A 15,176-nucleotide genomic window follows, 5' to 3' on the forward strand; every position below is an offset into this window, starting at 1 on the left:
ACAGTACACGGGGGGGGGGGGGTCTGGGGACAATCTGAGGGGTGGGGGGGTGATCAGGAGGGGGCAGGGGGGGGTAAAAAAAAAATAGCGTTGACAGATAGTGACAGGGAGTGATTGATGGGTGATTAGGGGGGTGATTGGGTGCAAACAGGGAGGTGGGCAGGGGGGGGTCTGAGGGGTGCTGTGGGCGATCTGGGGCAGGGGGGGGGGGAGAAATCAGTGTTCTTGGGTGCGACATAGGGTGGCTGCAGCCTGCCCTGGTGGTCCCTCGGACACTGGGACCACCAGGGCAGGAGGCAGCCTGTATAATACACTTTGTAAACATTACAAAGTGTATTATACACTTTGTATGCAGCGATCGTCGGGTTATCGGAAGCGCCGGCGGGATGTTGCGGCGGGTGAGCGGAGACAGGCGCCGCCGGAGGATCGCGTCACGGATGACGCGATCGCTCCGCCCATGCCCCTACAAGGACCGCCGCCATTTGTCTATACGGTGGTCCTTGCGGGGTCCACTTCCCGGCCGCCAATTGTCAATACGGCGGTCGGGAAGTGGTTAAAGTGCTAACAATTCAGGCTGCTCATGGTCCTTCAGAGCAGTGCTGCATACATCTGTATTAAATATTACTACACACCCGCATAGAGAGCACACACAGGACTGATGAGTCATCCTACAGTTGGGCACCCTCCTCACCTGTTGCACAGAGGTAGCTATGGGATATCCCCCTGGCTGGCCTAGAGAGTTGCTACTACCGTGGGACGAGCTGTCAAAACTCCCTGTATAATCCTGGAACATGATCTGCGGGGGCTAGCCGTTCCTCAGCTCCTCACCCTCTTCATTGCCTGCACTGTGGAGACACCTCCCGGCAGTGAACTTGCAAACTTCAGCGCAGCTATAGGCTACACTGCACTTCCATGCAACGGTGGAGCTCCTCTAATACAATGTAATAAGCACACCACAGGGCAACAAGTGTCACTAATCAGTACTACTTGGAACCCCCTGAACATTCTGTGGGTTACATTGTACTCACACTGGGGAACCCAGAGCTTATCTGAGTTGTCTCATTGTTAGGTCTTGTTTCTTAGTGCGCTTCTATCCGCTTTTTATCAGCACATCAATGTTACAGATTGATACATGTTGCTGAAAAGCGGACAGAAGCGCATAGATGGAAACGAGGCCTTAGCTCTGGGGTCCCCAGTGTGAGTACAATGTAACCCACAGAATGTTCAGGGGGTTCCGAGTAGTAGCAACTCAGATGAGCTTAGAGGTCCCGGATGGAAAGTCTGGAATACAATGTAACAAAGTTTAATGGGATATCTCACATCAGCAGGCTGGACATAATGTAGCAGCTTGGGTTCTGGGATACAATGTAACAAGTCTTAGGGCCTTTTTCCACTGCACAGCTGAATTGCAAAATCGCAAATCACTAGTGATTTTTAAATCGCTAAGGTTGCTACTTTATCATAGAAATCATGAGAAGTATTTTCCACTATAGTGATTCCACTTGCAAAAAGCAATCGCTTTCTAAGCGATTTTGAGAGGGATAATGCAATGCAAATGAAAAAATCGCAATCGCATAAGGGCCGTTTTCCACTGTGTTTGCAATGGTGAATCGCAAATCACTAGCGATTGTTAAAGAGTAACTGTTAGGCATTCTATGTGAAATCAATTTTCTATTTTAGCCTATTACATAGACAAAAAGGATGCTAATAAGGCAATGCAAATAGTTAAAATCATTCTTACTTTTTTTCCTAGGAGGTTTTTCTCTCCCCATGCCTGCAGGACGAAAGGCCGCAGAACAGAAATGACAGGCAGGCTGATTGGCTAAAGCCTCTGTCAATCACCTCTCTGCTCTGCGATTGGCCGCCTGCTCTCCCCTTGTCTGCAGTGATTGTAGCTGCTGTAAGAGCGCACGGAGGGGGGCCAGAGGCTATCTCCTGTCACTGTCCTCTGCCCCCCTCCTCCAGTGTGATGTCCGCGCCCCCTCTCCTGCCCTTCTACCGGTAGTGCAGAGAGTATAGGGGGGAACTGCAGCGCTTGGATCTATTATTGGCTCCCTGCACACTGCAAATCCGCTTTCCGATTCCGATTCCGTTTCCGATTCCGTTTCCGATTTTCCTTGAATACATTCAACAGAAAAACGGATCAAAAAACGCAGCATGCAGTTAAGATTAAAAATCTGAATCGGAATCGGATGTAAAAACAGATTAAAAAGCGGAATCGGAATCTGAAATGCATGCAGTGTGCAAGAGGCCTTTAGGTGAGTCTTTGCCAGCTGCAGCTTTTCCTCCCCGCTGTGCTGAGAATAAGTGCGGGGAGGAGGGGAGGTGTGGGGGAAGAATTACCGGAGGAAGCAAGATGGCCCCTGCCATGAAGAGAATGACCCTTTATTTAGAATATAAAATTATATGGAAGGAAACCGAGGACAGTGCAATACATCTGTTATGTAAGTAGAGGAAGTATTTATCTACTTACATATGTGTCTTCTTTGGGGGGCATGTTATTGCTAATAGTGCTAATAGTGCCTCTTTAAGTCACTAGGGTTTGCTAAATAACACAGGAATCGCTGTAGGTCTTTTCCACTACCGTGATTTGATTTTTACTAAAATGCAATCGCGCCTCGGAGCGATTTTTACTGCGATTTTGCATAGCAGTGCATTGCATAGCAAAATTGCGATCGCAATTGTAGGAAATAATTAGAACTCGCAATCGCTAGCGTTTAGCCCAAGCGATTGCTAGTGGTAATGGGCCCCACAATTAATGAAAAATCGCAATCGCTGGCGTTTGTGATTGCGATTGCTAGTGGAAAAGGGCCCTTATACAGTTCAATAACTCATCCCAGTATACACATCCTATAATAGTAGTGCTGAAAGCTAACGGGACATATCAGGTCAGCTTAGGAGTTCTGCTGGTGCTCAGATCCAATCTATGGAGTGAATGAGATCCAAAATACTGAATACAGACAATGGTGGAAACTTTTCGTACAACAGATCACCTCCACTGAGTTCAGCGCTCTTAACAGGTAACAAGTGGCTGTGGCAGAGCACAGCAGGGATGGGGTGAAATGAATCAGGGATCATGATCCAGCAATGTAACAATGTTAGTGTGCTTCAGTCTGGCTGGCAGTATGGGCATATAGTAAAATATTGTTATTTAATATACCGGTAGATATTTTACATTTTTATAGTAAAATCTCTGTATTTTATACGATATTTTACTAACAAAATTACTGTGCACTCTAATTTCCTACGGATCAGTACTATTTTCAACGTTTGCTTCCTATAGCTGCTTGCTATGTGTAGCCTTGTTTTAGCGGCTTTGATAACTACTTAAAAAGGGACTTTTTACTAATTTAAACTTAAAGAGACTCAGAGACGAAACTATTAATAGCTTTATACACACCTGGGGCTTCCTCCAGCCATATCCGCATGGATCGCTCCCACGCCGCCGTCCTCTGCTGCCTCTATTGTCGGTACCAAGTCCCGTCACTTCGGTCAGTCAGGGCCAGTCGACGCAAACTCAGTTCGCTCCCTCCGTACTGTGCAGGTGCTTGCGTAAAGCAGGCGCTGGCAAGACGGAGGGAGTCCCTGTGGATGCTTACAACTGCCCGCGTCCGGCGGAAGTGACAAGACCCGGTACCGGTGATAGAGGCAGAGGACGGCGGCGTGGGAGCGATCCATGCGGATGGGGCTCCCAAGTATGTATAAAATCTTTTTCATTTTCCTGTCTCTAGTTTCCTTTAAAGTTTAACATAAATTAAGGACTATGTGTGTACATTTTGCTTTTATATGTTAGAGAAAAAGTGGCTATAGGGAGCACATGTCAATAGCAGTGATTCATAGACCTATATCACTGTAATTTACAGTGTATGCGCCCTACAGCCGCTTTTTCTCTAAGGTATGAAAACTAAAGTTACACATATAGCCTTTAATAAATGTTAAACAGGAGGAAAAAATTAGGGGAATGTTGCATTTCAAGCATTTACTATAGCCGTTCTGCTATTTCCATTTTCTAGCTACAGCTGCACAGCTGAAAGGTTGTTTTAACATCGGCACAGGATCCCGTTAATTGACATAGTGTAGGCAAGTGCTGAAACGTTGGATAATAGGTGCATGCGAAGTGAGCCATATCCGTGAATTAATGACTAAAAGCTAAAGATCTCTACTACTAGACTCTTAACCTCCCTACAGCACACAAGGTTGTTTTAGCATGATTATATAGGATAGAACAGAGGCACCAAAAGGATAAAAGGGGTTTTAAAGGAGCTTAAAAGCCAAAAAATGTTTCGGTAATTAGAGGAGGCTGTGGTGGATTTACCTCCTCCAAGCAGACACAACACGACTGTACATTCAGTCTATTTATTAACGAACTCCAGATAAAACAAAGCAACTGGAGTTGCTCACCTAGTCAAACGGCTCACCTAATCCATCGGAAGCCTCAGCGATCAGAGACCTCTCCTTCAAAGCTACCCTAGACAGGCTTCTGCTGATGATGTAATCAACAGAAGTCGGCACTAGGATAACCGTGAGAGAGAGGAGAGGTCTCTGATCACTGCAGGCTTTGATGGTTAGCTGTGCTAGCGCGGCTTGCATTTATTCAGGGGGAGTGGAGTACACAAGGGGGAGCAGAGAAGACACGGGGACAGAACAGGGAATTGCCGACATTGCGATAGGCCGGCAGTTCGTATTGGTGTTCTCAAGTTGGGGACTCTTGTATTTGTCATAAGACCCAGTGACTTTTTCTCCCTAATTTTGGGGGAGAAAAAGGGTCTTAGATGCCACAAATATTTATGGTATGTCAGGTACTGATTCAGTGGATTCAGTGTAAAATACACTATACATTTAAGTATCTGAAGAGAGAAGTCGGAGCACTAGCTCATGCGCATAGGAATTTATTGGTGGTCACATAGGCAAACAGGCATTCCAGTAAGGTATACAGAGAGATATCCCGGCCTTACAGCCGTTTCATGGCAACTGCCGCTTCTTCAGGGACCAGAGGTACTTCTGGTCTCTGAAGAAGCGGCAGTTGCCGTGAAACGGCTGTTAGGCCTGAATCTCTCTCTGTATACTTTACTGGAATGTCTGTTTGCCTATGTGACCACCAATAAATACCTATGCGCATGAGCTGGTGCTCCGACTTCTCTCTTCAGATACTTATCGATTGGTTCCCACGTGAGCACAGCCTGAATAGGGGTGATCCATAGCCTCCATCATCAAGACAAGACAAATAATTATATCGCGCTTTTCTCCTGGCGGACTCAAAGCGACAGAGCCACTAGGACGCGCTCTATAGGCAGTAGCAGTGTTAGGGAGACTTGCCTAAGGTCTCCTACTGAATAGGTGAATTACTGAACAGGCAGAGCCAAGATTCGAACCCTGGTCTCCTGCGTCAGAGGCAGAGCCCTTAACCATTACACCATCAGCCAGCATCTAGTGCCTACCTATCTTCTACCTGTATTGCTACACTATACATTTACTGTTAATCAAAAATGTACCTTTTGGTCTTGGGACTATGAAAAGTGTGGAAAAAAAGCCCCCTCTTCTGCTCTTGTTATGATAAGGGTATTAAAACCAAAAGGGGAAAGGAGATACTGAATAGCTCCTTCCTGCGCGATTGTTTGAGATGGAGGTGAAAGGGGTTGCATAGGTATGAATCTTATGAAGGGAGAAGATTTGAATTCCACATGATCTTCACATTTTATTATGTTTTGTACACATTTGTGGTTATCCTGTTTAGTACACATTTGATGCTGTTTTACAGTTGTAAATAAACTGTTTTAGCTTCTCAATCAGAATAAGTTAATCGTTGCTATTTTTTTGTGAATTGGACATCTTGGACAGAAGAAATCCTTTATTTTTCAGCTTCTGGGCTTGCCATCTGTTAAAAATTGGCTTTAGCATTGCTTCGCTTAGAAAAAAATTTTAAAAAGTTTTTTCTTGTAACCAGAGGCCTTTATTTTGGCAGTAAACTTCTATTCATCTGCTTCCTCTTCCAAAATGTTATCAAACTAAAAGCTGAAAAAAATGCTCTACTGAAGGCTGCACAGCCTCTGCTTTGTGCTTGGTTTTCCCAACCATTTTTGGAATTCTGATGTTTTCAGTAGAAGGATCACATATACGGTAATCAGTAGCTTTTCGAAACACAAGAAGATACACCATTTCACCCTATGAAGTGCTCTCTGTAATACATTGAGTTTGTTTGGTTTTTTTTTAAACCAAACCGATATTGAACTAACCACTGCTGTAGTAGACACAGGAACCCAATATTGTCGAGGGGTCATTCTGACTTTTTAGTAGTTTTAAATATGGCAGCATCCACCACTGAAGCTTTACCTAGGATTTTCAATCTTAATTATTGATCTTGCTTCATAGATTTTTGAATTTGAACTCTTAATATTGTAGTGAAAAAAAAAAACCTCTCTTTCTGGCAACTCCTAAATGCCTTTATATATTTTGTCCTCTACAGACAATTTAGTATTTTGTATATCTAAATCCATAGTAATATAAATGGCTTCTATAAATTCCGCATGGTCTTCAGTAGAGAATAGAAATATTGGGCCCGATCCAGTTGCAGAACTCGCCAGTGTTAAGTGCTGGCTAGTACTAAAATCCAATTGCCCTTTTCAACTGTCACAGCAGAAAAGTTATTTTCCTACTATCCAACTGCCCCTCTTATGCTACCAGGAAGTGATGCTTCCCATCAATCATGAAGGCAAAAGAGTTATAAATTATCAATTGCTTGGTGCCAGATCCTTAACCACTTAACCACTTGAGGACCCACCCTTTACCCCCCCCCCCTTAAGGACCAGCGCTGTTTTAGCTGATCTGTGCTGGGTGGGCTGTGCAGCCCCCAGCACAGATCAGGGTGCAGGCAGAGCGACCAGATCGCCCCCCTTTTTTCCCCACTAGGGGGATGATGTGCTGGGGGGATCTGATCGCTCCTGCCTGCCTGGGTGTTGCGGGGGGCACCTCAAAGCCCCCTCCGCGGCGAAATTCCCCCCCTCCCTCCCTTCCCCGGAGATCCGAGGCTGCACAGGAACGGATCTATCCTGTGCAGCCTCTAACAGGCTCCTGCCTGTCATGTGACAGCGATCCCCGGCCGCTGATTGGCCGGGGATCGCTGATCTGGTACAACGCTGCTACTGTTAGCAGCGTTGTACGAATGTAAACAAAGCAGATTATTTCCGCTTGTGTTTACATTTAGCCTGCGAGCCGCGATCGGCGGCCCGCAGGCTATTCACGGAGCCCCCCGCCGTGAATTGACAGGAAGCAGCCGCTCGCGCGAGCGGCTGCTTCTGATTAATTAGCCTGCAGCCGGCGACGCGTCGCTGGTCCTGCAGCTGCCACTTTGCCGATGCGCGGTATGAGTGCGCGGTCGGCAAGTGGTTAAGGACCACAAAGGCTCAGCTCAACAAGCTTTCGGTTGGTGGGACCTGATCGCTGCTGCTGCAGAGTTGTTGTTTTTTATTAATTTATTTGTAATTAAATTTTAAATAAAATTTGTCTTTTTATTTATTTTTCCCCCTCCCTCCCCCATCAGCCAATCAGGGCGATCCTGTCTCACAAGCATCAGCCTATGAAAGGGGATCACGATCTGAGCCTCTCCAGGGACATCCGAGTGACACGGCTGTACAATGTAAATAGATGGCGGTTTCGCCGTCTAACAGTCTGCTATCGGCGTTTGCCACTGGTAGACTGAAGCGGGTATGCGTGTGCGATTCCCTGCAAACCACTCCCCAGGACAAACGCCTCTTTCGGTGTTAGGCGGTTGTAAGGTGGTTAAATATCTATTTAGTGTTTTAAAAAAAAAAAATACAAAAGAAGGTGGTTTAAAAAACAAAACAAAACAACAACATTTTATCTGTCACCTTCATTCTTCTCTGTCTTTAAAAATCTTTTTCTTGATTGCAGAATAGTCTCCCAGGTGCCGCTACCTGCTGCACGTTTGTCGGGCACCCCTGTCCCATAGCACCTCACTGCAGATTTGTCAAGCACCATAAGCACTGTTGCAACTTGCCCCAACACCATCACAACCTCCACCGCACTACCATACATAGAGCCTTGGCAAAAACATCTTTAAACTTCTCGTCAGGGTTTTCCATTGGTCTATGGTGTAAACAAATTAAAATCCTCCTAAGAAAGAAATCCATTGGTCAGTTTAGTGGACCACTGAGAATCCTCCCCACGAAGAAGTCCCATTAGTCAATTTAGTGGACCAATGGGGAGCCACAGCAGGAAGTTTAAAGTTGCTTTGCCTGGGCTCCCTGTATAGTAGTGTGGCGGAGTGCAAGTGGGGAGCAGAGGCGAGTTGTGACAGTGCCAAGGGAGCTTGATAGTGCTGCAGCAAGGGATTGTGAGGAGGATTCTCATGGGGTGCCCTAGCAGGAGCTCTTAAAGTGCTTCTTGCTAAGGCTCACGCTTTACAATATACTGGAGTGGCAAGGAGCAGTTCCAGCAGGTCAGTGCAGCTATGGCAGGGAGCAAGGGTACCAAGTGAGCATGACATATAGCGGTGGACATTGGAAGAATGCCGATGTGCCCAGGACCGTATCGGCGGATGTCGGGAGAGTGCTGGGTTGCCCAGCATTGTAGCAGTGGTCATTTGAAGTCTGTTGGGGTGTTTAGCACTGTAGCGGTAGTTAGTGATGGGTCTGGAATAAGTGCATCAGTGAGATAGCAGTGGCATGGTGCTGAACAACGGCTCTACAGCACAAATCCTGCTTTAGCAGGAGCAATGCTCAAGTGAATAATTTTTTGTTTTTGCTCAGCCATTGCACAGGTGAAACCGGCAATTGGATTCGCTGGTAATTGCAGCACAGTAACCAGGTGATAAGTATCTCGCACGCAACACAATACTTATCACCTGGAATAGGACATGGCCCAATTTCCTTTTGCATTTGGGATGAAACACATGAATAAAATTAACTGCCATCTTCTTAAAGAGTCTGTATAGCAAATTCTGAAGAGGAAAATTACCACCTTAGATAGTTTAGCTATGAAATAAACAGTGACAGATACCTTCAGAGAAGGCGTTCCTCCTGTTACAACTTTACCCAAACTGAACACAGGAGTTTCTTCTATTGGGTAATTTAGCATCTTCTATATACTGTATACTGCATCATGTAGACTTTGTCACTTCTCCCTTACATTTTTCAATAAGGCAACATGGTGGTGCAGTGGTTAGCACTCTCGCCCTTGCAGCACTGGGTCTCCAATTTGAATCCCAGCCAGGGCACTGTTCTCCCCGTGTCTAAGTAGGTTTCTTTTGGGCACTAAAGTTTCCTCCCACATCCCGAAGACATATAGATTAGTTAATTGGTTTCCCCCTAAATTGGCCCTAGACTCTGATACATACACTATATGATACATACATAGACATATGCCTATGGTAGGGATTAGATTGTGAGCCACTCTGAGGGACAGTTAAGTGACAAGACAATATACTCTGTACAGCGCTGCGTAATATGTCGCGATATATAAATACTAAATAATAATAATAATAATAATAGTCTTTGAGTCTCTAACTTTCTATAAAGCACAAGAGAGAATATGAGAACTGTAAAAGAACTCTGCCTATCAGGATACAAATTATTACAAATTATGACATACAAACAAACTGGCAGTGCAAGCAACTAAGGTGGTAGTGGAAATACTGAAGGGTACTGTAAGAAACGATCTTATTGATCGAATTCTTGCAATACAGGTTCCCCTATTAGCGTTAGAGAACCATGGTATAGTCAGGTACTTTATATACAGAGTTTCTCTTTAAAGGACATTTCTAGAGAAGAAAACCTTGTGGGTTTTTTAGTAGAATATTTTGCCTTGCAAACAAAGTCAGAGCGATTTCAGCTTAAATTTGCAGACTGTCCGACTGTAGCGAGGGAAAACATGAGCTTTATTATATTTCTAAAAGTAAACATAGGACAGCAAGATCATAAAACAATTCCATTCCTGGAATGTAGGGCACCAGCCACCAAAATCTCCAATTCTGGTATAGGTTACAGGGCACGCGCAGTAAGGACTGTGCCTTTCACACCATCACATGCACTGACCAGCCAATTGCAGGACTAGCATGTGATGGACAATGGACTCCATCCCCTAGGGGTGAAATCCAGAGTTGGTAGACTAAGTAGGGTGAGGGGCTACATCCATGCTTGCCCATTTCCTGGTGTCCCAGACCTAAAGATTAACCAAGGACTCATTTTTAAATTTGTTTTACTTGGCTTTATTTACACTAGAATGTCGTATCCATATCTGAATCAGAAGCGGCACCAGAGTTGATCCAAGTTTGGATACAATTATGGGGATTTGCATGTCTGACATGATTCTTTGCTGCGTGTTGTTTTTTACATACAAATTCAGATGCAATCTATTGATTTCAATAGGCTGTACGATAGAATTCACGCGCGGGGAATCTGCGAGTAATCACAGAAGTGTAAATGCCTAAAATCAAACCCAAAGTAACATGATGGGATAAACGTAGGTGCATACAGCAATAGCTCTACTAAGACACTGCTTAAGTCCCTTTGTGTTTTCCAGTACAGCAAGTGACAAAGAAACTGGAGGAGTTATCTATGAATTTGTCAAACAGCTGGTCCAATTTAGCCTGATGTCCTGAAAAGTAAAAGGAAGCCAAAAGCCTTTCTTCTGCAGGCAAATATAATGCTGATAAGGCTTTAGCATTGGGAAGTTCAAAAGGTCATTACTACAGTTTGTTTTACAAATCAACAAAGCAGATTTTACACGGTCACGGCTGCTGTTTAGAATGCAGTCTTAATAATTAGGCCCTTAAAAATTAAAATATGAAGCTCGTTTCTATGTTACAAATGTTCTTTTAACCATTAGTGAAATACCCTCTTTCCCTGAAATCAAGACATCGCCTGAAAGTAAGCCCTAGCAGGAATTAAGAGCAGGATCAAAATATAAGCCCTACCCTGAAAGTAAGCCATAGCTGCAGTAAGGGGAAAAAGTACAGCAAATTGCATTTCTACTAGAGTCGAAGGTCACCTGAGCAGGACCAAGGCTCCATCATTGGGCCAATTACTGCACTTACTGCTTCTTAGCGGTGATTGGCCCAATGATGGAGCCTTGATCCTGCTCATGTGACCTTCGGCTCTAGTAGAAACACAGTGACACAGAAACGCAGTGATTAGGCCTATAACAGAGCCATGGTCCCTACGAGATCATCGGCTCCAGCAAAAACACAAGTTGCCATACTTCTTCCCCATAGGCTGAAGATTGGGAACACAGCAGCATGGATCTAGAGGTAAGAGGAGGAATCAGGAGGACTTTGGAGGACACATGGGACACCAGGAGAACATAGGGTTACATAGGACACAAGAGTTTAGTGGACAGAAGAGGACACGGGTACAGACGGGGATGCCAGGAGGATGCTAAAGGTACAATGGGGACATGGGCACACAAGATGTGGATCCAGTAGAGGAATAGGTGGCACAGTGGGGAAGGCAGAACACACAGCACAGGAACGTGTGTGTTCATAAAAATATAAGACATCCCCTGAAAATAAGCCCTAGCACAACATTTGGAACACAAATTTATACCTGACACTGTCTTATTTTCAGGGAAACACGGTATATACAATTAACTAGCTCAGTTTATTTTCATTTCAGGCTAGCTTTAAGTCCAAGTTTAAAAACACTGCATAAACAGCTACTGAAAAAAAAACATTGGTCACCTCTTATCACACTGCATGGTCATGCCACTTTTTTTTTTTTTTTAAATATATAATGCACACAAGCCTGTCCGTTATGCATTGTGATGCCCAGGGTTAAGGGCACACATCCTTGCTAATTTTAGTGAAGCTGATTGTAGCTTTATATGTGCAATCTTAAAATGAGAAGCACTATGGCTGAACTATAAGGACCACTTGGGAGGAACTATAATGAGCACTATGGGGGCACAATAAGGAAGAGCACCATAATGAGAAGCACTGTAATAGGAGAACTTTAAAAATACAGTATTACAATGGGATCACTATAACTACTGTGGTCACTATATAGGAGGCAATATAAAGGGGAACACTTGTTGCAACAGCATAATGGTGGCTCTATAATGGCAGGTGAAGGTGACGTCACTCAGCTCTCAGCCTGGAGGACACAGAACTAGCCCTAAACATTTGTGGACTTTTTGTCTACTGCTATATAAAGATGCTCTGAGGGAAATAGAAAAATACGTATTTTATTTTTTTTGCCAAAGAAATTCTGATGGTATCTTGAACTATGCAATAACTTTATCAATTATTTATTAACTTTACACAGCTGCTGTGACAAAGATTATTTCTGGGAAAATCAATTTAACTTTTTGGCAACTCCTACAAAGTATAGCTGTTCTGACTAATGTTACACCTCATACACACACTTTACTTAAGTCGGCCGATAAACACCTCAGCTGACAATCAGACGTGTGTACGGCAACCCCTAACCCGTAAGCAAGGCAGATCGTCTCAACTCCATCACCACTCGATTCCATCGTCACAGCTGACATGCGTGTGTGCAACTCGGACCAATGATGTCGCCCAAGGGGATCAGGTCCTGAACCCTGATGGGCGACTGCCTTCAAAAGTGTGTATGCACCTTAGTAGTATACTGCAATAAACAGTCATTACTCTCAGAAAAATAGCTAGGTTTATCTTGCCTACTAATAATGTCAAAGTGTAAAACAATTGTGATGGAACAATTCCCCCAGCTCAACTACATACATTGTAAATATATTAATAAATGGTATGAAAACAGCATAGCCTGTATGATTTCCTCTGCCTATGTCTGTATTTTGAGATCAGCTAGGTTTATTTCCAATTAAAAGGAACTGATAATTAAATAGTATGCCTGTGGCTGGGTAGTGTAATGGTTAAGAGCTCTGTCTCTGACGTAGGAGACATGGGTTCAAATCTCAGTATTCCTATTCAGTAAGCCAGCACTTGATGAGTAAGGAGTTCTCGGTCAAGCTCCCTTAAAACTGCTACTGCCTACTGAGTGCGTTCTAGTGGCTTCAGCTCTAGTGCTTTGAGTCTCCTAAAAGAAAAGCGCTAAACAAATATTGGTATTATTTGTATTAATCCTCTAGATATGCGGAATCACTTTCAGACATATACACATGAAAACAATCACTATAGAAAAGCAAACAATGTTAGCTGGGTGTATGAATTTGGGCAAGTTATATGCACCAGCTCTAGACTATTGCCAAAGGTGGAATGAAGCAGAACCTGAACTTTTTGGAACATTTTGAAAACTATTGCTGGGTGCAGTCTGAAACTGCAAGGTAGTTTATATAACATTCATATACAAAATGGCGTGTGTATCAGTACATACATCATTTTGTTTTCACAAGACTGACATTGCACTTCAAGAGAATTTGGAGGGAGAGCCTACGGGGAAATGAAGAGCCCGTGAGGAGAACGAGAAGGCTCTATAAAACCCAGAGCCTTCCCTCTCCTTAGGTGAGTATATGTTTTTTTTTATTTTTACTACACATTCTAATTTCAGTGTATTTAGTGGAAGCAATCATACTGCTTTGTCATCATGAACGGACACAGAATCCAGCATAAAAAAAAACACCCCCCTCCCCCCAATACACACACACAAAGTCCTTTTTTAAGTGTATATAACATATACAGTAACAACTTTATACTGACAACATACAACTTTTACCTCTCCATAGGTTTTTCTTGAATGTCAGCTTTCATAATGGACCCCGAATGAGAAACCATTGGCGTTTTACTGTCAAAGAAGTCTACAGGGAGAATAGAATCAGAATCAGCTTTATTTAGCCAAGTACAAGAGGGGGTTGTACACAATTTATTTAGTCTCATACAGGTTTTGCAACGGTACAGTGCAAATGGAGGTGCAGTTGTGAACACACATTGAGTAATACAACCTTGAATAGACAATAGTGCAATAATAACACAGTGAACTAGTAGTACATTAAATAGCATGGGGGAGGGTGGAACAGGAGAGTAGCGGGGAAGACTAGAGGGGAGAGGGGTGGAAGGGGGGAAAGGGCTAGTAGTTGACAGGGCTAGTAGGGGAAAGGGCTAGTAGTTGCCTATCCTAGACAGAATAGTTACTTGAAGATATTAGGAAAACTGAAGATGGGTACAAATAAATACATTGCAAACATGTACTGGTATCCTCTCCACAGGAAATGGCACACAAGCTAGCCTGAGCTAGGCCTGCATTTATTTATACAAGGATTTGTGCTTACGCAATTGTGGCAGCTAGACTGTATCTGTATCTAGCTTTAGAACTGTGCAGCGGAGTAGACAGGATTGGCAAACAGTGTCTGCCCTGGCAACATGATTGTTGCTGTGTGCAGGATTACGTAAAGATGACATAGGAAGAGTCGGGTATTTTCTACTAACTTTATTAAACTGCATTTATGTTTGCTTGACTGACAACATAAATAAAATAAATGAGATTATAGATTTTCCTGGAGTTCAGAAAAAGGCCCTGGAGTCACTATTGAAATGCATGATAGGCAATGAGGACCATTGTGCTGCTTTTGCATCTGAACATACTGCAACACATGACAAACAACCACTTTAAAAGCATATGTAGAGCTAAATATGTTTGAATTATATATTACTGCTTTTGCCTTTGAAAGGTTAACTGTAAAATAAAAAGTACTATCATTTGCAATTGATGCAGAGAATGAAAAATGACCAGGTTAAGCACCTTAAATTGATAAGAGAGGTACTTAAGTGGCAAATCTAGACCCAAGGTTATCTTTCAGTAATGTAATACGCAGTTGGCACTTTATAAATACGATAAATACTAATTTGTGTATCTTCTCTCTTTACATGTCTGCACACAATTCCTCTACTATCCCTATAAGGTATACTGTACTTCGTAAACACAGGAAACAATACTAAAATCTGCCACAATCCGAAAAGTCTCAGTTTCTGCAAATAATATCCAAACATTTTCAAAGTGCTTCTCAATCCTTAGAAGACAGTTCCACTCAGTTTAAATAGCATATTAAATGCTAGCAGGTAAGGTAAAATGTCCACAGAAACTTCAATGTTTAAGGCATACTTCAAGTACCAGTGTATACACTGTTAGAGGGTGAAGTTTAATACTAACAACGCTCCATGTGCCGCTGCTGAACTGGCGCCCTCTCATGACCTGTGGTGCATGTGACCACAGGTCATGTGAGGGCGCCAG

At 43.5% G+C, this 15,176-nt stretch overlaps 1 protein-coding gene across 1 annotated transcript in view; it reads right to left on the reverse strand.

The window, feature by feature from the left end:
- ZNF830 (zinc finger protein 830) overlaps positions 1-15,176 on the reverse strand; it is a 90,509-nt gene that overhangs the window by 51,569 nt on the left and 23,764 nt on the right. The window contains exon 6 of the mRNA XM_068236689.1: positions 13,665-13,746. Within this exon, the coding sequence (XP_068092790.1) occupies positions 13,665-13,746 (82 nt within the window). The remainder of the gene's footprint in view (positions 1-13,664; positions 13,747-15,176) is intronic.

The sequence above is a fragment of the Hyperolius riggenbachi genome, chromosome 5, assembly GCF_040937935.1.
Source record: "Hyperolius riggenbachi isolate aHypRig1 chromosome 5, aHypRig1.pri, whole genome shotgun sequence".
Lineage (NCBI taxonomy): Eukaryota > Metazoa > Chordata > Amphibia > Anura > Hyperoliidae > Hyperolius > Hyperolius riggenbachi.